General features: G+C 38.5%; 1 protein-coding gene across 1 annotated transcript; it reads right to left on the bottom strand.

The window, feature by feature from the left end:
• Positions 1-12,154: 12,154 nt before the first annotated feature.
• On the bottom strand, positions 12,155-12,559 carry LOC142167155 (uncharacterized). The gene has a single exon (XM_075227315.1). It carries the CDS (start codon positions 12,557-12,559, stop codon positions 12,155-12,157), a length of 405 nt encoding a protein of 134 aa, XP_075083416.1.
• Positions 12,560-24,387: the final 11,828 nt, after the last annotated feature.

The following is a 24,387-nucleotide window of genomic DNA, read 5'->3' as shown; positions in this document are numbered from 1 at the left end:
TATTTCACATTTTAATCCATTTTTTCCACATAAAAACTTTCCGGAAAATTATACGGACTGCGCATGCAAGTCGAGGAATGATAAATAGTGCCTTTTGAGGTCTTAGAACACAGAATTACTTATTAAATTTAAAGATGACACTTTGGGTCATCACACGAGCCTAATCTCGACGAAGTAGTGACGAGGCTAAGACAATACACCTATAATAAATATGTGCAATTATATATATAAAAGAATAACAAGTTAAAAAGTTAAATGAAACAACAGTATAGGCAGTGGTGTAGCCACCCTATGCCAAGGGTGGTCAAGCGCACACCCTTCGTCGAAAAATTATATTGCATATATAAATTAAATACTACTTTATATGGTTATATATTATAGTTTGAACATCCTTAACATAATTGAGTGAGGCAGTCCAGTGGCTCAGGGTGTTCAAAGGGATGTGTTATTCACGGGTGTAAAGTTCTACCAATTTTGTTTGCCAAAACTAAACGGAGACCACCATGTGTGGTCTATTTGATTCTTTTGCAATCAAAAAGTTTCCTAATAAAATAACTCTTAAAACTTAAAATTTGTGTAGAAATAAACAACTAATCTTAAAAGTAATTTTTTAACTAAAAGATATTTCTTAAATAAATTTTATAATTTAAAAGTCAAGCTCTATAAAACTTATGATACACCATTCATCAACAAAAAATATATTCTTGACTTGTTTAAAGTTTGAACACCCTCGGCGAAATTTCTGGCTACGCCACTAGGTATAGGGCAACGAAATGGGCAACGAAACCACCAAGTAAAAATTCATATTACCAAATATCAAGTAAAACAACAAATTCAACAAACTCTCATGGCACCACCCTTCGTGCTTTTACTCTCATCCTCACTATATCAAATAAATACAAGTGCACGGCATCACCCTTCGTGCTTTTACTTTCGTCCTCACATGATCATAATAAAAATGCATATGCACGACATCACCCATCGGCTTTAACCTCTCATGATAAATAAGCATGTGCACAACATCAGCTTTCGTGCTTTTATCCTCATATTCACTCAATCAATGATATCAATATGCAAATGAGGCAAGGCGACACCCTTCGTGCTCTTCACTCTTCTTCACCAAGAAACAACAATTACACAATACAAGCAAGGTGGGAAGCAAATTTCAACCTCAACAATAGTGTTAGAATAAGCAAATTCAACTTTCAATATTACAACAATTTCAACATAAGCAATAAACACGAAAGCGAATAGTCAAAGAATATACGATCTATCTAAGGCATGGAACAACATGGCACAAATAAGGCAAATTCCACTCCTAAGATTTAATCGAATGACAACGCATATACACTCGCCACCTCGCATATATGTCGTCCCCACACATATTTCACTTAGCAAATAGACCAAACAAGTAATAATTCTCTCAAGTCAAAGTTAATCATGGCACTTACCTCTTTCTGAAGACAATCAATAATCAACCACAGCTTTTTCTTTAGAACAAGCCTCCAATGAAGATACGTGATTTGTTTGGTCGAAATTCGAAATTCGAGATTCGCTTGGTCGAAATTCGAGATTCGGATCAAATCTCGATTACCCATTCACCCTCGTGCTAAGATACATGATTTGTTTCGAAATTCGACCTCAATTCGAGGTTTAAATCTCAATCATGTCAAATTCCTAAATTCTACCCAAAACCCCTAATTTCTATATTTAAACTACTAAATTTAAGGATAAAAATCATGGGTGTTTATGGAAATACATCAAAACTAGTTGAAAGGCACTAATCAATGAAGTTGGGATGAAAATCTCTTCAAAAATCTCTCCAATACATGCTCCAAGTCTCAAAAAATGGTGGAAGATAGTGAAATTCCGATTTCAGCTTTTTATATGGCGTTAGGTGCTCTTCGCCTTCGCGGAGCATCTGTCGCATTAGCAAAGTACATAGACCAATTGGCTTTTGCATTCGCAAGGTCCGCACCGCGTTCGCGAAAGCATCACTCCATCCAAGCCTCCGCGTTCACGATCAAGAGGTCGTGTTAGCGATAGAGAGCTCACCTGCCCTCCCCAAGTATCCCAAGCCTACACGTTCACGTGAGGTCTGCCGCGTTCACGAAGGACAATACGTCCCCCCAAGCCTTCATGCTTACGAGCTTCCCCTCGTGTTCGCGTAGAGTAACCTTTCCCCAGTCCCAAGTTTCCCCTTCACGATCGCTATAGAGGCTTCACAATCATGAAGCACTGAGATATACCTGAAAAATCAACTCACTCTACATGGCCAAAATTTGTCTGAAATTAATCTGAAACTCAACGTAACAGATCCCCCGGGGCACCAAGATGAACATGCGCACAAGTGTAGTAACATCATACAAACTCGCTCGCTCACTCAAATCATCAAAATAACATCAAATATCAAGAATTGATCATTAAAACTCAAGATTTTTCAAAGTTTAAACTCATTTTTCCAACTTTTCACATAACGCGTCGAAACGTCCTCGGGTCTACCGAGACCCCAACGAAACACGCGTACAAATACAAAAACATCATACGAACCTACTAGAATTGTCAAAAACACCGATCCGAGGTCGTTTGCGAAGAATGTTGACCGTGGTCAACTCTATTTTATTTTTAAAACCAAAAATTTTCTTTAAAATTTCACATATACACTTTTCAAAAAACGGCACGGACCACGCACACGATTCATATATTATCAAATAAAACTACAAGAGGTCTCGAAACATAGAAAAATGTACGAGTACTCAAAATGACCTAGCAGGTCATCACAAAAAGAGAAAGAAGAGAAGTGAATTCAAGAAGAAGAATAGATGAAAATTATTGATTGTATTTGCCACTTATTTAAAAAGGAAGAGTGATTATACTTAGTGGACTTATAACTCAGAATCATTGTTAAAGAGATCAATGGAAACTAGACCTTAATGTAAATACATGGAGCAAATTTACTCTAAGAATGTCTATTACATGAAGTCAAGTTTTCGAAATATATATAGTTCAATAAAAAAAAAGGGCTCCCAAGGAAAAGCTTGGGGATCACCCTGAACGCTAACGATCTCACAACTCCAGAGTCAAGACTAAGGCTATAATACCCCGACCCTCAAGTACGTCTTTACTAGGACTACAAGTACAAAATTGTGCTGTATACAAGATATCAGTAGTTGGAATAATGGGGATGATGTAAACTAAGAGTCCACCAAACTGTATAAAGAACCTGGTTCTCTATCAGTTCCACAGAACACACACATACAACAGTAAGTAAATGACACAATAATATTTTACGCGAAAAACTCCCAGCTCACGGGATTAAAAACTACGACCTAAAATCGTAGGATTTCAACTTCACTAACCGAGAAAACTTTAAATTACAACCTATTGTAATCTAGGAATTAAACTCTTAATTCTTCACCTACTTGCAATAACTCTATTGCAAGCCTCTTTGTAATAACTCTTGGTCAAAGCTCACCACTTTGACTAACTATAGCCAAACACAAACACATAATTTATGGTTTTACAGAAGATATCATACAAAATGCTTCTAACTAAGCTGGGTATGAATAATAAGTAAATAATACTAACAAAGATACAACAATACTAAGGACATACGATAAATTCAGTGCTCGGATCTGGTCCTTTGTTCTGTTGCTACTTTGTTCTTCAAGCCTTGGAGTCAATGAAAGGCGGCAGCACACTTGAGAGAGACTTAATGATTTAGGGTTTGCAAGTGTGTATTTTCCCTTGCCTCATGTTGGTAATATATATGTAAGGTCATTTGAATGATGTAAGCAGGTATCCGGTACAAGGCATGCTCCACAAAGTGACTGCTACACTGTTGCGTGTGCAGTGCAACAGTGCAGCGACTAAAAAAGCTGTAAGGAGTTGACTTGTACTATGACCAGAGGAACTGATAGCCATCTGTTCCCTCTACCGTTTCTTTGACTGATAATATTGGAACTTGTGCCAGACATGTGACTTATTATTCTGAGCACTTTGAGGGTGTGTAATAGGTTCCCTATCTTGTTCTCATATGAAGTTTATTCAATTATCAAAATACAAAGGCACATAACTTATCAATTTTCTCCTTTTTGATGATGACAAACTTAGAATTGAGGTTCTCATGAGAACCAGAACTCCATACAATTCACCCTGCAGAATAATTTTATTCCCCCTGAGAACTTATTTCCCTTTCTGCCCCCCTTCAATTTTCTTCCCCCTTTTGGCATCACAAAAGAAATATATGCAAGTAAACGCAAAAAAAAGTCCAAAAAAGTTAACTCATGCCACATGTGTGCACACAACATAGCTAAAAATAGAGCACAAGAGTATAACATGCATAGCAGCAAAAGACTGAGATGTTCATTAATTAAATTTAGGAGAAAACAGAGGCAGTAGTACCATTGTTTACAAAACATCCACACAAAAAACAAACTTAAAGTACCATAGTCAAATCAACAACAAGATAAAAAAGGGATACTGGGGTTAAGACATCGTTAAGCTAGTCACTGACAAGGGAACTGTTTAAGGGCATTGAAAGAGGGAGGGAAGGATGAAGAGGCAAGGGCTTTGAGAAGAATATTCACTCGAGCATTTGCAGACCGCTGCTCGTTCATCAGCTGCTCTTTCAGGTCCTCAACCTGTTTTCTCAGGTCTGCATTTTCAGTAGTTAAGCGGGAAACCTCTGCACATTGTGCACTGCTAGAACCAGGTTCCTCTATGGCTTGACTGAGCTGCCCCTCAAGAATGGCATTCCGATCCTTTATCCTCCTTATTTCCTCATTAGCAGCAGTCTAGCTTCAATTAACTGAGAAATAGTAGAATTGCAGCCAATACCCCTTTCTTGTCTTTACATTTGCATTCTTCCAAGGTTGTCATTGAGAAAGTTTGCTTTCGAGTTCCCACTGCTACTCTTCCCAAAAGAACTTTGAAGAATTCAAACACTCAAGTAAGCAGGAACCCATAAGGCAAACCATGGTTCCCTTCCTTGAAGTCTGCCACCTTTTTCATATGTTCAATCATGATACCAGGCAGGTTGATGGTAGTGTATGCATCCAGTGCTTCCATAAGGAACATGTCCACTTTCAAAGTAATGGAATGCCTCTATGCACGTGGTAGCAGGACCTTGTTCACCATCTCAAACATAAGTTGATACTCTGGAAGGAGAGCCTTCTCGTGCACTCGTTCCCTCTCTGAACAACCTAAGATTTTAGAATGATCTTTCTAAAGTCAGGGGAACAAGTACCTTTAACATATGAGAGCCCCTCAGTGGGCACACCCAAGATATTTCCTAGAACAGCATCATCCATCACAAAATTCACTCCATTAACTTTCAGGCACATATTGTTGTCTTCCACAGAAAATAGATCTGCGTAAAAATTACGAACCTCTTCTTCATAAACCTTGGGACTCTAGATGGTAAACAAACGAGTCCACTTCTGAAACTTGCAGATTGCAAACAACTGTATCATGACTGATATTTCAAGAATGACAGCGTCAAACACTCTGCCTCATAGCACCTTTTGCTTCTTCAGGTTTTCTCTTCTCTCAACTTCAGACACATTTACTTTGGCTTTCTTGGAGGAACTAAGTTCCTCTCTGTCACTTGCGTTTCTCTTTTGAGACTTCTTCACACTTTTCTCCTTCTTTTCATACTTACTTTTCTCACCAGACTCCTTTTCTTCAGCACTCTTCTCTTTATCAATCTCCACCTCTTTTACACACGATCCTCTCTTGGGCTTTGCAAGCACATATTTTTTAGAGGATTTATGAACCAAGGAAGAAGGTTCCTCATTCACCCGTTCATCTTCAACATTCACAATGTTTGTCGGAGGTACATCCTCCTTATTCACTAACTTCCCCACTTTCACCAACCTTCTTCTTTTCTTTTCTTTTCTTCCATGTTTCTCTTCAAAGCACTCCCAAGAGCTTCTTTCTTTTGCTACCTAGTAGTGGGTCTTTTAAGAACAGGCTCTTTGGGAACTGCCCTACCACTTCTAGCAGCAATAAGACTTACCACAATCACATCATCATAGTCTTCCTCACTGTTATCATTCTCTTCTTCAGACAGAGGTCTCATCTCAGGGATTACAGAGTCTAACGGCACTGCATCAAAGTGAGAAGAAGGAGAAGGTTAAGTATTGTCCAGGGGCTCTTTGGTAGAGCATGGGGTTTCATCCCAAGTAGGAGCAGAGTGCTCTTCTTGGGTAGAGGGAGCAGGTCCCTCTGTTGTCTCCCTTGTAGTACTAACTGGCACCAAGTTACCATGAGACACCAGTTCCCCACCTCCAACTCTATTTCCTTCTCCTTCCCCCTGAGACCCAGCAGTAACATCATCACACTCATACTCCCCAACCAACCCTCCATCGGTAGCAATAAGTAGCATATTCTCTATATCTTATCTTTCACTCACACCCAATAGTGTAGAATCAGTAGATGCAAGAGAAGCATTACCTGATGGAGAGGCAACATTCAGATCAAACGTCGGAGCAGGAGGAGTGATAGGCAATTCTGATGCTTCACCACTACCAACAACATCCTCTTGGGCTACATAGAGCTCCCTAACTTGATGACTTGAAACCTCTGGTCCCTCTTCTCCATACAATATTTCATCGTCTGCCATTGTTTTCGGCGAAATAGAGGGAGAGGTTGTAGCGACAAACCTTTTGGGGGTTTGTGTTTTGAGACTACAATGAGAACCAAAACTCGATGGTGGAGAGGAATCAGTAGGTGGTTGTTGGTCTGAGTTAGGGTTTTTACTGGGTGACAGTTGAGACTCAGGCTCACACTGCAGTGCTTCGTGAGATGAAGACGCAGTAGGAGTGACACTGGTAGCACTTGAAGACTCTGGATTCTGGGAAGACATAATGATTTTTAGATGTAAATACACGAGAAAGAGAGGGTGTTTTGAGAGAGGAAGGAAGTTTGATGGCTTTTATGTAGACAGTTGTGAGAAAGACGTCTTTTGGGGTTATTTAGAGGATATCAGGGACCGGTTGCAAATGGGTGCAACGGACTGGGTAGACGGGTCGGTTAGTAACGGGTGTGATGCTTAGGCTTTAAGAAGGATGAGAGAAAAAGGCGGATACATTTAATGAAGTGGCACTTTTATAGTTGTTTAAAATGCGTATGAGTGTAAAAAGAGCTACTAAGCTGAGTCAAGGGAACCAGGTTCCTTGACTGAGTTTTGTAAATATGAGCCTCATCCTTCTACCAAAATGCAATATCATTAGCTTCTTGTTTGATCTGTAGTTGCCATGCGTGTTTACCTATAACAGTATAGAATTGAGTTAGAAATTTCTAGAAAACACTTTTAGCCGTTTACCTTTTCATTTCTTCATAGCCAATCATTGAGGAACTTGGTGCTCAGTTCGACTTTATCAGTCTCAACTCCAGTCGATTCTTTTCAAAGTCCTTTATGCTCAATGCTTTGATGAAGATATCAGCTACCTGGTCCTGTGTTTTGTAAAACTTCATGAAGATGGGACCGTTTTCAACATTATCCCTGAGAAAGTGATGTCGCACATCAATGTGCTTTGTCCTCGTATGCTGAACTGTGTTCTTTACCATGTTAAGAGAACTTGTGTTGTCACACAGTAATGGTACACAATCAGAAAACACACCAAAATCTTCCAGTTGTTACTTGATCCACAGTAGTTGAGCACAACAGGAAGCAACTGCCACAAATTCAGCTTCTGTAGTAGAAAGAGCCACAGAGTTTTGTTTCTTTGTACCCTATGAAATCAAGAATGATCCCAGGAAATGTGCCATCCCAGATGTACTCTTTCTATCCACCAAAGAACTAACATAATCAACATCAGCATACCCAATTAAGTTGAAATTGTCTTCTGAGGGATAGTAAAGGACCAGGTCCTGTGTTCCTTTGAGATACCTTAGAATTCTCTTGGCATCTTTTAGATGAGATTCCTTTGGACTTGATTGGAATCTAGCACATAATCTCATAGTGAATACAATGTCAGGTCTGCTGGTTGTGAGATACAAGAGTGAACCAATGATACTTCTTACATAGTTTCATTTATAGGGGGACCAGGTTCTTCTATGTACAGACGAGTAGCAGTGGCAATAGGAGTATCAATGGTCTTTGAACTTTCTCTCAAATCTCTTCATAAGCTCTTTAATGTATTTCTGCTGACTTATCATCGTTCCCTTAGAGGTTTGCTTAACTTTCACACCTAGGAAGAAGTTCAGTTCCCCCATCATGCTTATCTCAAACTCGCTTCCCATAAGCTTGGCAAACTCCTCACATAAGGAATCATTTGTTTCACCAAAGATGATGTCGTCAACATAAACTTACACAATCAACAAGTTCCTCCCCCGTTTCTTCAAAAAGAGAGTGTTGTCAATTTTTCCTCTTGTAAAGCCATTTTCCAGAAGGAACCTGGAAATCTTTCATACCATGCACGAGAGGCCTGCTTTAAATCATATAGTGCCTTGTCGAGATTGAATATATGTTCAGGATGATCATGACATTCAAAACCATGTGGTTGTTTGACAAAGACTTCTTCCTTTAAATATCCATTCAGAAGTGCACTCTTGACATCCATTTGGAACAATTTGAATTCCATATGAGATGCAAAAGTAATGAGAATTTTGATGGCTTCCATTCGTGTAATTGGAGTAAAAGTCTCATCATAGTCAATACCTTCTTCTTGATTATAACCTTGAACCACCAACCTGGCCTTATTTCTTGCTGTATTCCCAAACTGATCAAGCTTGTTTCTGAACACCCACCTGGTTATAATAATAGTTCTGTCAGAAGGTCGAGGGACCAGGTGCCACACGCTGTTCCTCTCAAATTGATGGAGTTCATCTTGCATAGCAGCAATCCAGTCAGGATCTTTCAATGCTTCCTTGATATTTTTGGGCTCAATTTGAAACAGGAAGGCTGAGAAGGCAAACATGCTTCTTGTCTTTGATCTGGTTTGAATCCCTGAATCAAGAGGAGTGATCACATTCTGGAGAGGATGTGAGCTTTTATGCTTCCAGTTGGACACCTGAATCTCATTGTGAGAAGATCCAGGTTCCTTTGAGTGGGATCCATCATTAGCATCCATGGAAGAGCTAGTGCCACTTCTTCGCTCAGCATCAAGAGTTCCTTGCATGGTATCAACAAATCTGTTTTCTGCTTCAGTTGCTGTAATAGAGGAACCATGTCCCTCTGAATCAGCTGGAGGTTCTGCTGCATTTTCTTCATTAGATTCCTTGACCTGACTCATCAGATCAGCCTTACCATTTTCCATATCAATTATTTCTCCAGGAACCTTTAACTGCTCTCCATCTTGATCGTTCTTATTATGTGAATCTTTCCCACTTAAGTGGTGTGATTCATCAAAGATTACATGTACGCTTTCTTCAACACATTGAGTCATTTTGTTGTAGACCTTGTATGCTTTGCTTTGTGAAGAAGATCCACGAAGACCCCTTCATCACTTTTGGCATCAAATTTTCCCAGCACTTCTTTACCATTATTCAGAACGAAACATTTGCAACCAAACGTTCTCAGGTAAGTCAGCTTGGGTTTCCTCCCGTTTAGCAATTCATACGGGGTTTTGTTTAAGAGGGACCTAATCATGCACCTGTTTACTAAATAACAGGCAGTGTTCACCGCCTCAGCCCAAAAGCTTTTTGGTACACCACTGTCAATCAGCATTGTCCTTGACATGTCTTCAAGAGTCCTATTTTTCATCTCCACAACACCATTTTGTTGGGGTGTTTTTGGAGCTGAAAAATTATGACTTATACCATTTCCAGTACAGAGTTCGTCAAATTTTGCATTGTCGAATTCTGTACCATGATAAGATCTTATGCTTACAACATTATGACTCATTTTCACTTAAATCTGCTTCACAAAAGCAACAAAGACTGGAAAGGTTTCATCCTTGGTTCTGAAGAACAAGGTCCATGTGAATTTGGAGTAGTCATCCAAAATGACAAAAATGTATTTCTTTCCTCCTCTACTGGGCACCCTCATAGGTCCACACAGATCCATATGAAGAAGATCTAGTGGCCTTGAGGTGCTTACTTCCTTTTTTTGGCTTGAAGGAGGACCTGGCTTGCTTTTCCTTCACACATGCATCACACACTTTGTGATCCTTGAACCTTGACTTTGGCAGCCCACGGACCAGGTCTTTCTTAACTAGCTTGTTCAGCAAGGAGAAGCTTGCATGTCCTAATCTTTTGTGTAGCAGACCACAACTCAACATCATCATCAACAACACTCAAACATGTAAGATCCCCACTGTTTAAGGACTCAAAGTCAGCTACGTATATGTTTTTGAATCTTTTTGCCATCAGAACCACTTCACCAGTCATAAGATTGGTGGCTGTGCAAGTCTTTGAAAAGACTCCACTTTGTTTCCTTTATCGCAGATTTGTGAGACACTCAGTAGGCTGTATTTGAGGCCATTCACATAATACACATTCTCAATTGAGTTAGTGAGTGTCTCCTGACTCTTCTAACTCCCAGAATGTATCCCTTTTTGCCATTTCCAAAGGATACACTGCCACCTTGCAGGGCTTTGAGTGAAAGGAAATCATCAGTGCTTCCAGTCATATGCTTAGAGCAGCCGCTATCCATATACCATCTTTGGCTGCTTCCTTTCACTGCTCCATGCACAAGGAAATTAGAGATTAGACTTAGGAACCCAAACAAGTTTGGGTCCCTTGTAGTGAGAAAAAAGGGCAAATTAAACTTCTTCTTATCCAAGCAGGCATCACACGTTTTTTATTGGAGGGACCAGGTTCCTTAGCAGTGGGTACTTTTTCAACAAAACCTTTGTTTTTCTGTTGGGACTGAAATCTAGCTTTGCAAGAGTCTTTAAAATGCCCAATGTTACCACAACGAGTGCAAAGCCAGTTATCAGGGACAATAACACACTTGCTATATGGGTTGGAAGTAACTTTTTCTTTTTGGAACCCAATTCCCTGCATGTTCCCCCCACCCCGGTTGATTTTATACATGGAATTGATTGTATCAGAGGATCAGGTCCACTTTAGAGATTTGTCTAAGTTATTTTTACCCTGCTTAGATCTTTCTGAAGTTGTCTATTTTTTTCAAGTTCATCACAAATACTCAATTTTACCATTTTGAGCTCATTTTCAAGTTTAAGGTATGCCTCACTCGCCACTTCCTTACCTTTTGAAGTGTTTTCAGAACTATTTTCCCTTTTTAATTCTTTTACTGTTTCCTTTAGATCCACAACAACTACCAATAAGTTATCTCTCTCATGGTCTACCTTTTTAATTTTCTTAGTTAGAGCATCTTTTTCCCTCTTTAAGTCCTCAATGGTTTCTTTTAAATCAACAACTACGACTACCAAATCAACTCTCTCCTGTTCTACCGCTCCTAGTTCCACAGTTAAAATATTTTTATCATTGATAAGGTTATGATAAGCATCAATCAGAATATTTGCTAAGGATACAAGCTTCTTTTGAGAGTAAGACTTCAAATTTCTTTGAACTTCTAGAAAGTTTACCTCATCGTCATCATCATCTTCATTCTCGTCAGATTTTTCCATCAGGGCAAAGATGGAGTCATATTCAGCTGCTTCGCTTTCAACAGCCATCATGGAGGTGTCGCCTTGTTTATCATCTCCCTCAGATTCACTGGAGGAATCTCCCCATGCAGCAAGAGCTTGTTTCACAACATTGTCAGCTACATCTTTTCTCTTGAATTTCTTGTCAGGAACCGGGTTCCTCTTGGCTGTTTTGTCTGTGTTGTGCTTGTACTGGTCTTGCTTGTGGAGAGGACAATATTTGATGAAATATCCTGGCTTCCCCCATTTATGACAGCAATCATAGCCTTTTGATCTGCCGAAGCTGCCTTTTTTTGGGATACCTTCATTTCTGCGAACCATTTTCTAAAACCTCCATGTCAAATAGGCCATGTCAGCATCCTCACCAATTGAGTCACTGTTGTCTGCCTTGAGAACCAGGTTCTTCTCCTTGTTGGGTTCTTTTCTTTCATGGTCCTTCTTTTTCTTCATTTCGTAGGTCTTCAGATTTCTAATGAGTTCATCAATGGTCACTTTTGCAGATCTTTTGCCTCTATGATAGCATTGATTTTACTCTCCCAAGAACTAGGTAATACACTCAGTATTTTTCTGACCAGTTTGTTCCTTGGAATGATTTATCATAGAGAGTGAAGCTTATTGATGATGGAAGTGAAGCGAGTATGCATGTCCTGAATGTACTCATCATCCTTCATCTTGATGATTTCATACTCAGTAGTGAGCATATCGATCTTTGACTGCTTGACTTGAGTCTTTCCTTCATGTGCGATTAGGAGAGCCTCCCAGATCTCCTTGGCAGATTGACACACTGAAATTCTGTTATACTCGTCTGGTCCAATACCACAGACGAGAATCTTTTTTACTCGGAAGTTTTTCTCTATATCTTTACGGCCGACATCGTTATACTCCTTCCTTGTCTTTGGAACTGTCACTGCTGGCTCGCTAATGGTATTCATAGGTATGAAGGGTCCATCGCAGATGACATCCCAAAGCTCTGAATCTTCAGCCATGATAAAATCATGCATTCTTGTCTTCCACCATATGTAGTATTGTCTATTGAATCTTGGTGGTCTGTAGGTTGATTGACCTTCTTCAAAGTTTGGTGGAGCTGCCATGTGGATCATTTTTAGGTGTTAACCTTATAGAAAGAACCTGCTCTGATACCAATTGATGTAAACTAAAAGTCCACCAAACTGTATAGAAAATATGGTTCTCTATCAGTTCCCACAGAACGCACACACACAATAGTAAGTAAATGACAAAACAGTATTTTATGTGGAAAACTCGCAGCTCACGGGATTAAAAATCACGACCTACACTCGTAGGATTTCAACTTCATTAACCGAGCTAGATTTAGATTACAACCTATTGTAATCTAGGAATTAAACTCTTAATCTCTCACCTACTTGAAATAACTCTATTGCAAGCCTCTTTCTAATAACTCTATTACAAAGCTCACCACTTTGACTAACTCTAACCAAATACAAATACAGGGTTTATGGTTTTACAGAAAATATCCTACAAAATACTTCTAACTAAGCTGAGTAGGAATTACAAGTAAATAACACTAACAAAGATACAATAATACTAAGGACAGATGATAAACTCAGTGTTGGGATCTGGTCCTTTGTTCTGTTGCTATTTTGTTCTTCAAGATTTGGAGTCAATAAATGGCGGCAACATATTTGAGAGAGATTTAATGATTTAGGGTTTGCAAGTGTGTGTTTTCCCTTGCCTCATGTTGGTAATATATTGGGATGATGTAAGTAAGTATCCAGTACAAGGCATGCTCCACAAAGTGACTGTTGCACTGTTGCGTGTGCAGTGCAACAGTGCAGCAACTTTAACAACTGTAAGGAGTTGACTTATACTGTGACCGGAGGAATTGATAGCCATCTGTTCCCTCTGCCATTTCTTTGACTGATAATGTTGGAACTTGTGCCAGACATGTGACTTGTTGTTCTGAGTACTTTGAGGCTATGTAACAGGTTCCCTATCTGGTTATCATATGAAGTTTGTTAAATCATCAAAATACAAAGGCACATAACTTATCAGAGGAACAAAGGAATATATGGGAAAAGAGGTTTAGTGACGCAATGGAATATCGCACATTCAACATAGCGTTCGGACTCATGTGCCTTCCAACACTAGGGGTATTCGAGCCTGCTGCGTACGATTAGCCAGCCTTACGGCGGCATGGCGTCGGGGAAATAATAGAAGCTATGGGACTTCTATAACTTGAATGGCCATTTGAGTAATTAACTATGGTTAAAAGGACAGTAACGATAGAGTTGTTGCGATGCGACAGGAGGATGCATAGAAAGTACTCCAGAAAACAGAAGCTAGAGCAATCCCGAATTAACCAGATAGATCTATTATCAGATCCCAATGGCAAAGCAGGAGCCAAGGTTTTAATTTTAGGGGCTTATTTGGTGCCTTTTTACAATGTTGTTTTCAATCTGGGTACAAATTGACTAGCCGTACTCAGTATTACGGCATTTTAGATCTGCGACTAGTTTTAGAAAATATAATATTGAACTATAGTATATGTTTTTATATACACGAAATAATATGAAGGGCTTTTGACACGTTCATGATATGCTATAAGTACTTGATTCATTCGTGCAAGTTGTTTTTTTTTTTTTTTTTTTTTTTGCGTCCCAACTTTGTAAATGAATTGCAATAGCTAAAGAGTGTTAGCAATAGCACTCTCACACAAATTTTTCATTACTAGATCAACTCCTCGACAAAAGTAAGAAATTCTGCATATTTCACTAATTCAAGATGAAAAATGAGGTTGCCCTTCGATAAAACTAGCCAATAGATGTAAGTCTTGGGTCTTGACAATATACATTAGGGGAAAAAATAGATAAATAGTTATAAAGGAGTAAATCCGTTCTTTACTGATAAGAAGGAAAACAAATGTTAAAAGACCTGCTATATCAATATATAATTCTACCAATTAACGTACTAACCAAAAAGAATTTAATTTAGTTATTTAGAAATCCAAAAAGTTAGACATGATTGGATGTTTTTTGTTGATAGACATGCGTATTAATGACCTAGCTTTTAGATATTGATTTAACACCCACCGTTGGAGATGTCTTGTTTGATTGATAAAATTTTGATGTTAATGCTACGCTATTTTGATTAATTTAATTAACGTCGAATTAAATTTTAAAAATTCGATCTTTCTATTTATAGATGAGAAAGAGAAGTGTTCAGTTTCGTGGGGTATAGATTAATCAGTCAGTTAAGAAATCATTTTTTAAATAATTGATTGATTAAAAAGCTTTCAACTTTATGATTGACTTTCCATCTGCATGGATGGGAAGACATGTAGAAGTACAATTTTTTGCACATTTGGGTGGGTGAGTTAGTAAAATTATGTGTCTTTCCTCAACTGCTAGTCTTTCTTAAACCGCAAAATGATTGAACAATTTCTCTAACAATGTAATTCCAAGAGTTTTATTATAGAAGAAATGAATTCTGAACTTTAGAATAACAAACACATTTTTATGCATATATTAGAAATATTGATACACCTTACGCGGAGTTTTCGTTCATAAGTCAAATCTTGTGCATACTACGTTATTTCATTCATTCAATTTATAACATATACTAGTATATAAATTAGTACAATACACCTTTTGAAAAGAAAAAAGATAGTACCGCACAAAGACTAGTAGACAGCGTCATACTGCGGTCACGCTCAAGCTGCAAACTCATAACTAAAATACTAGGGTCCAGGGACCGGGAAATGATATAATAGCCTGTTTGGTCAAGCTTCTCAGAAGTAGAAAAAAATAGTTTCTTCGCAAAAGCACAAGCAAAAGCAGTTTTGACTTTTCTTCTTACCAAAAATATCCTTAACAAAATATAGTATATACCAAAATAACCGTTAAACCTAATAATTAGGATATTAATGTATAAATATTTATTTATTATTTTTAGGATAGCTTTCTAATATATAATGATTTTAGGGGTGAATATTTTTATATTTATTGAATGATTTTTAATCTATTTAACTTATATTAAAAGAATTAAGTACTTTTAAATTTTATTTTCATATTTTACTTAAATAAAATGAAAAGATTTAATTATTCCATGTAATAACAAATTTTTAAGATTATTTATTTACTTATAATATTAACTATTAAGTAAATCTATTCATGTCCTAATTCGTAATTTGATACTTAAAAGCACTTCCTGAAAAACTCGGCCAAACACTAATTATTGCTCAAAAGTGCTTTTCAGAGTGATTAACCAAACACAAATTGCTTTTATTCAAAAGTACTTTTTTCAAAAGCACTTTTGAAAAAAGTATTTCTCAAAATAAGCTGATTTCTCCAGTTTGACCAAACATGCTATAAGTCGGATTTTCTCATTTCAAGTCTTATTAAGGATTTTTTGGGGGAGAGTAGATTTATCCCTCTTCGGTTGTGTAATAAGAATTTCTAAAGAGCATGGACCACTCACGTCTATTGTCTTAAGGTTTTGGATAGAGTAGACCAGAACATTATAAATACTTTATCCTCCTTGCTTGTTGTGGCGGAACTAGAAATTTTACAAATGATGTTCAAAAATTTAAAATATGTTTCTAAAAAGAGATTTTTAACCAATATACAAAATATTATTTTCTATATATATACTCCGTAAAAATTTTCTGATAAAGGGTTCAAGAGAGATTCACGCTTAGTACGTAAGTTTTGTCTCTTGCATCTCCAATTAATTGGGCTTGGTGCTTTAAGTTTTAAAAGCCACGAAAATGCTTATACAATCAATGAGGTTTTTTTTTTTTGCATTTTTGTTTCGTATAACATGCAGCGGATACATCTTACAAGTGTCACACATGACACCGCTTCTTCAGAATTTTTATTAAACATGTATATATAGATAGTATACAAAATAAAACTATTGGGTAAAAATATAAAAAAACGACATCATTTTTTATTATAGTGATTTATTTATTTTTAAAATTTTTTGACACCACTTACCAAAATTCATGCATACCCACCTGATAACATGGATAAAAAGCAGTAAAAATACAAGTATAAATGGGTCAATCAAAGTTCTAAGTGTTAATTCCCATTTCCCAATATATAATACTTGTAAGTTGTAACCTAGTTATCCTCTTGATTGGGGTTTCCTCTCTAATTAACTTGATATTGATACATATACTATATATTATCTTGTCCTGGAATATGTTAAAACAGTTAAACTAGCTAGTGTACGAGTAACATGACTACATTGCTAGGGTTTTCTTTGACTTTATCTGGTTCCTTTTTTCTTTTCATTCTTATCATAATGTATTTAGAATTAAAAATAGCTGCTTCTCTGTATTGTTTCGTGTTGCGACCAAACACACTCACGCAAGTATACGCGGTCGTCAAGTAATAAAGTGACTAAAAGTCGGATGTCGAACCCACGAGGACTTATGATTAACTATTAACTAAATTAGACTATCCCAATTATCTAAACAAGAATTAAATCTAAAAATATTTTATTCTAAACTAATTAAATAAGAAAAATATAAATAATAAACTTTGAACAGAGAAAGAGCAGATTTTAATGATATCAATGTAATGAAAACGATCTAGGGTTATGGGCTATCTAACAATCCTATTGTATTCTTCAATTGAATTGACCGACTAATTTATCTAGCTTATTGGTTGACAGGGTTAATATTGCTCATAAGAATCTGTCGAGTTCTTACTCGCCTATTCAAGCTAACCTAACGCCTATATGTCTATGGAGTTAGAATCAACAAGAACGCATTTATAATTCCTGTAAATCAACCAAGCAAGGCAATTAGGTATATGTCTATCCTAACTACGAATCCGTTCCCCGATGCCCGAGTTCAAGAACTTGCCCTACTCAATCCTGTATGCAATATAGAATTTCCACTTTCGAGTTCAATTCTAGATTCGTAGATAATATTCAATTGGTGATCAAGCAATTAAATAATTAAGTGCAAGATTGAATAAATAAACTAATATGATAAATCAAGAAGTCAAAATCAATATCCGAATAACAATAGTCATGAAAGAACCACAACCCTAGAACGTGAAGTTTAGCTCCACATAGACATGGTAGCCAAACAACAAATCATATAAAGAAACATAAAAATTACTAAGTTTGGTGGGAGAAAGATGAAACTTGATGAATTCCGGCCTCCACAGCTTTGTCGTGGCTTTTTCCCTCTTCCCAATATGTTAGATGACCTAAAAGAGGCGTTTTTGGCTTATATATTGCGTACCAAAGTCGTGGGCCAAAGTTCTCCTATTTCTAATCCAAATCAGCTTCAGGGATTGATGTTAAGGTGGATGCGACGCATCCACCTTGTCCTCCATTTCAATTTTTTTCTGCGAAGGTGGATGCGACGCATCCACCTTGTCCTCTATTTCTCAGCTTTGCACGCGATGGTGGACGCGACGCATCCAGCCTTCTCTTCTACTTCCCAGTTTCGCACGCGATGGCGGACGCTATGGTTCAACTTCACTGCTAAGGTTGCATGCAGGATGATGTTTTCCTAGGTTGGATGCGACGCATCCAACCCTTCTTCCTCTGGCTAAACCACCTTTTCTTCATATTTTGCACTCCGAACACCTTAAATCGTCACACATAACTTAATTAGTCATCAAACCAATAATTACACCATGTTGGGTGTTTTAAAGATTAAATAACATCAAAAAGTGGTTAAAACATGGGCAAAGTAACATCAACACATATCGAAATATGCCAAACATCACTACCCCACACTTAAACCTTTGTTCGTCCTCGAACAAACCATCACTATAGTAAACAAAATAAAATTAAGCTCTTATCATTCAAAGCACACTGCACCTCTGACCGTGGTTATTTGCAACCATTAGGCTCTAGGCTATGCATCACATACCCTTCGCTTTACTTAAGCCATTCTTTAAACATATTCGAACAAAGACAACATGCTCACAACAATCCTAACCTCAAAAACCGACTCAATGTCACTATGCACTCATGGCTTGAACAACCAACATCATAGAGAAGTCTAATAACGTTACCTATCCCTCGTGAAACCATGTGCCCTCACAACAAAAGCAGAGAGAGTAGAATCAATCCACACATTCGAATCTCATGCTCACAAAGAAAATCGCTCACTCTCACAAAAGAAGTCACATGCATGTAGTTGGTACCATAGGCTTGCCCTTAATGTAAATCTCTACTAATGTAAGCTCGCTCGATCTAAAATCAATTAGGACTTTTTCATGGTTGTAATGTGGGCTAAGGGACGGGTAGGATATATTTTAGGAATAGTGACTCAACCTCCTAAGCACTTTAACACATCATCAAATAACTTAAGCGCAAATTCTTCAACACCACTTCAATTCCACAAATAATATCACCCCAACAATATTTCCTCTTTCTTTAAGCACTACTTTAATTCATACCCACTAGCAAGAATAAGACAACAATTTATTCCGCTATATTTGTCTTTCTTTTTTTTTTTTCTCTTTCAATTTTCGCTAGTGGTGTATTATTTTACAAAATAAGTGCACCCTTCTTTCTTTCATTGGTTCCACTCAAAAGTCACCCCACACTTAGTCCCTTCTTACTTCTTTTAGCGCTCATCTAACAATTAAAGTGCTTTAAGAGGTAAAAGGATCAAAACAATGTCAATTAAGAATAAAAAGGGTATAGGCTTGTAATGTGGGTACCAAATAAAAGGTCTACAGGCTCAAAAGGGTTAACTAGGGATAGATTCTATTTGTGATAAGCAATAAGCTCAAAAAGATCAAAGAAAGCCTAAAATCATTTTTCAAACCGAGCATCACCTAAAATTTCGCTTCAACTCACATACCGGGCAAGTTCTAGACACAAGTACAATACATGGACAATACAAAAACCTTACCACACATGGCACATGACTCATTAAGGACGGTTACATTCCGACTCTCAAACAATGCAAGTATTCACGGAGCAACGAGATATTAAGCATTAAGCGCAAAGTGAACACAAGTCAAGAAAATGAGAAATAGGCGCCACAAAACATGCTATCCATTTTAACAAGGCATCATCAATAATTTCAGAGTGAGAAGGGAAGATATTACATATGTAAAAGCTTAAATATGCCAGTATCAACCAAGTCAAGGTCACCTAGGTTCATCATTCTTCCTCCTTTTATTCCCTACATTCCTACTCTACTCTAAAAAGAAAACAAAATTACCCGGTTCAAACTACATCCCATGGAAAAGAACCGAGGCACAAAGAAAAACCACAGGGGATTATTACTATCTACAAAGATACTATATATATATATATATATATATATATATATATATATATATATTTGGTGAGGGGGACGCGACGCATCCGCCTCATTTTCTGGGGAACTTTTTAGTTTTATTATTTTTATTTTTATTTTTTTTGAATAAGATCTATGTCCTACGAAAAGAAAGAAAAAAAAATTTAAAAATAAAATAAAAATAAACTAACTAACTTGGGTGGCCTCCCAAGAAGCGCCTGATTTAACGTCGCGGCACGACGCAACATGTTCTTCATGCCTCCACTAAATCCATTGTGGTCTTGTGACGTGCAATGTCACCACCCCAATAGTGTTTTACTCTTTGGCCATTTACCAAGAATGTCGTATTGGACCCCTTATCACACAATTCTATCGCACCATGAGGTTTCACACTAACCACTTCAAACGGACCCGACCATCGAGATTTAAGCTTTCCTGGAAAAAGCTTTAGCCTTGAATTAAACAGTAGAATTTCTTGACCTGGTTCAAACTCACGATGTTGGATATGCTTATCATGCCATCTTTTGGTCTTCTCTTTATACAATTTGGCATTTTCATACGCATGCAATCGAAACTCATCAAGCTCGTTGAGTTGTAGCAATCTCTTCTCACCGGCCAAGTCCATCTCCATATTTAGCTTTTTAATCGCCCAATATGCTTTGTGTTCAAGCTCGACGGGCAGATGGCAGGCCTTCCCATAAACCAACCTGTACGGAGAAGTGCCTATTGGGGTCTTGTACGCAGTGCGATATGCCCATAATGCGTCATCCAGCTTCCCGGCCCAGTCCTTTCTATTCATACTTACTGTCTTTTCCAAAATCTGCTTGACCTCTCTGTTGGAAACTATCTACTTGACCACTCGTTTGGGGATGATAGGCAGTGGAAACTTTGTGCTTGACTCCGTATTTTGCAAGAATATTATTCAGCAGTTTGTTACAAAAGTGAGTTCCCCCGTCGCTTATCAACACTCTTGGGGTCCCAAAACGTGTGAAGATGTGCTTCTTTACAAAGCCTACCACAACCTTTGCGTCGTTAGTAGGAAGAGCTATGGCCTCTACCCACTTAGAAACATAGTCGACCGCCACCAAGATGTATCTGTGTCCGTTAGAATATGGGAATGGTCCCATAAAATCAATCCCCCAAACATCAAAAAGTTCTACCGCCAGTATATTTTGCAAGGGCATCTCGTGCTTCCTCGTGATAGTTCCAGTTCTTTGGCATCTATCACAATTTTTAACGAAGGCATGTGCATCCTTAAACAATTTTGGCCAATAAAAACCTGATTGTAGCACTTTTTGGGCGGTTCTATCCCCGCCGTGATGACCTCCATATGGTGACGCATGGCAGTCATGTAGTATAGCCTTCATCTCTTCCTCAGGAACACACCTTCTCACCAACTGATCTGCACACTGCCTATATAGGAATGGCTCATCCCACACGTAGAACCTTACATCATGTAAGAATCTTCTTCTATTGTCAGCTGTCCATTCTAGTGGCGTTACCCCACTTGCGATAAAATTCACATAATCTGCATACCATGGGGCTTCACCTGAGGTGATTGCTAATATTTGCTCATCCGGAAATGTTTCTTTAATTGACCCTCCTTCAGCTACATGGTTCCGGCTCTCTAATCTGGACAAATGATCGGCCACTTGATTTTCTGTCCCTTTTCGATCTCGGATCTCTAAGTCAAATTCTTGCAAGAGGAGGACCCAACGAATCAGCCTCGGCTTGGCGTCTTTCTTTTCAAATAGGTATCTGATAGCTGAATGATCTGTGTAGACGATGACTTTGGTTCCCACTAGATAGGATCTGAACTTGTCAAACGCCCACACCACTGCAAGCAACTCCTTTTCAGTCACTGTATAATTTATCTGAGCTGGATTCATAGTTTTGCTTGCATAATAAATGGAGTGAAAGATTTTATCCCTCCTTTGCCCCAACACCGCTCCAATTGCTATGTCACTTGCATCGCACATCAACTCAAATGGTTGTGCCCAATCGGGGCCAATGATAATTGGTGCAGTCACCAATCTTCCCTTCAGCTCCTCAAATGCTTTCAGACATGCATTATCAAACTTGAAGGTAACGTCTTTCTCTAGAAGCCTGCACAAAGGGGAAGAAATTTTCGAAAAATCTTTAATGAAACGACGATAAAAACCTGCATGACCCAAGAAACTGCGAATGCCTTTGATGGATGTCGGCGGGGGCAATTTTTCGATCGTCTCCACCTTTGCTTTATCCACCTGTAGACCATCTTTTGAAACCTTGTGCCCCAAAACTATACCTTCACGTACCATGAAATGGCACTTTTCCCAGTTTAGCACCAAGTTCGTCTCTTCACACCTAGCTAGCACTTTATCAAGGTTCATCAAACAACTATCAAAAGAACATCCAAACACAGAAAAATCGTCCATGAATACTTCTACATATCTTTCAACCATGTCAGTGAAAATAGCCATCATACACCTTTGAAAAGTCGCAGGTGCATTACAAAGACCGAAGGGCATTCTCTTGAACGCATACGTGCCATAAGGACATGTAAATGTAGTTTTCTCTTGGTCTTCTGGGGCTATAGCAATCTGATTATACCCCGAATAACCGTCCAGGAAACAGTAGTATTCCTGGCCAGCTAATCTATCAAGCATTTGGTCAATAAAAGGAAGGGGAAAGTGGTCTTTCCGGGTGGCATTGTTCAGTTTTCTGTAATCTATGCAAATTCTCCATCCAGTTACAGTTCTTGTAGGAATTAAGTCATTATTTTCATTAACTACTACGGTTATCCCCCTTTCTTCGGCACACATTGAACGGGGCTTACCCATTTACTATCAGAGATTGGAAATACAATACCTGCATCAAGCCACTTAATCACTTCTTTCCTTACCACTTCTTTCATGATTGGATTTAGTCGGCGTTGGTGTTCTACACTTGGCTTGTGTCCGTCCTCCATGAGGATTTTGTGCATGCAGAAAGCTGGACTAATGCCTTTAATGTCAGACATTGTCCACCCAATTGCTCGCTTGTGCTCACGTAGCACCCTTAATAGCTTTTCTTCCTGTAATTTAGACAAGTGAGCAGAAATAATAACAGGTAAAGTGTCAGAACTTCCCAAATAAGCATATTGAAGGTGAGGGGGTAGGGGTTTAAGTTCCAAATTTGGAGCTTTTTCAATTGACGGCTTTGGTGGGGGGCCACTTGGCCTATTCAGGGGCTCAAACGGGATTATTCCTTGCATGTAACCACATGATGTATCTAGGATATGCATCATCTCCTCAACCTCATCATCCATCTCCAAGCTATCAAACATCATGATTGCTTTTTCTAAACAGTCGCCTAGATATACACTCGTGTCAAGAAGTTTCTCATCCACCTCCACCACAGATATCATAGAGAGCTCCTCATAGTGGCGGGGGAGTTGGATTGCTTTGTAGACATTGAAGACTGCCTCCTCGTTGTCCACTCTCATAATCATTTTCCCTTCTCTCACTTTAATTATTGCATCACCAGTAGCCAAGAGAGGTCGTCCCAATATGATTGGAACTTGTTCATCAGCCTCGAAGTCTAGAATAATGAAGTCAGCTGGGAAGATGAATTTTCCAATTTGCAGCAGCACATCTTCAATCACTCCTTCGGGGTAGGCTATGGACCTATCAGCTAATTGCAACATCACGGTGGTTGGTCTCGGAGCTCCCAGACCTAATTGCTTAAACAAGGATAACGGCATCAGATTTATGCTTGCACCCAAATCACACAGAGCACGTCCCACGTTAATATTACCGATTTGTACTGGAATGGTGAAGCTGCCAGGGTCCTTAAGCTTTTGGGGAAGCTTGTTTTGGACCCTTGATGTGCACTCCTCAGTAAGTGCAACCGTCTCGAACTCAGTCAATTTCCTCTTATGAGCCACTATGTCTTTTATGTACTTAGCGTACTTTGGAATTTCACGGAGCACATCCACTAATGGAATATTTAATTGAACCTGACTCAACATGGAGAGAAATTTGTTGAACATGCGATCGTCATTCCTTTTCTGCAATCTTTGGGGGAAAGGTGGTGGTGGCCTTGTAACCTCCATTCGCTCTGAACTTGCATCATCTTCCTTTGACTCTTGTGTTGCCTTAGGTGTCAACTCCCCCCAGGTATAGGTTTTTCTTTTATCTTCCTTGGCACTTCCTCTAGTTCCCTCCCGTTTCTAAGTGTAACTGCATTAATTTGAGGGTTCTTCTCTGTATCACTGGGAAGTGAGCCTGTAGGTCTAGTATTTTGGTTTGCTGCTAACTGCCCCATTTGCCTCTCAAGATTTCTGAAATCGGTCCTGAGCTGTTGATTGTCTAGTAACAACTTTTTCAGCAAGTCATTCGTACTTTCTTCCATTTGTTGGGGTGGCTTCTGAGGTTGAGTAAAATTCCCTTGAGGCCTATACTGATTCTGTTGACTTCCGCCCCATGAGAAGTTAGGATGATTCCTCCAGTTTGGGTTGTAAGTGTTCCCATATTGCGCATGTTGATTCATAGGACCTCTGTTTTGTTGCCCCACATAGTATATAGATTCAGGATTCGTGGGGCACAT

The sequence above is a fragment of the Nicotiana tabacum genome, chromosome 12, assembly GCF_000715075.1.
Source record: "Nicotiana tabacum cultivar K326 chromosome 12, ASM71507v2, whole genome shotgun sequence".
Classification (NCBI taxonomy): Eukaryota; Viridiplantae; Streptophyta; class Magnoliopsida; order Solanales; family Solanaceae; genus Nicotiana; species Nicotiana tabacum.
Note: the sequence above shows the minus strand (reverse complement) of the source record. Positions and strands in the feature narration are given on the sequence as shown.

Coding starts and splice junctions, on each gene's coding strand:
- LOC142167155 (XM_075227315.1), bottom strand. CDS start 12,559: ATGCATGATTTTATCATGGCTGAAGATTCAGAGCTTTGGGATGTCATC.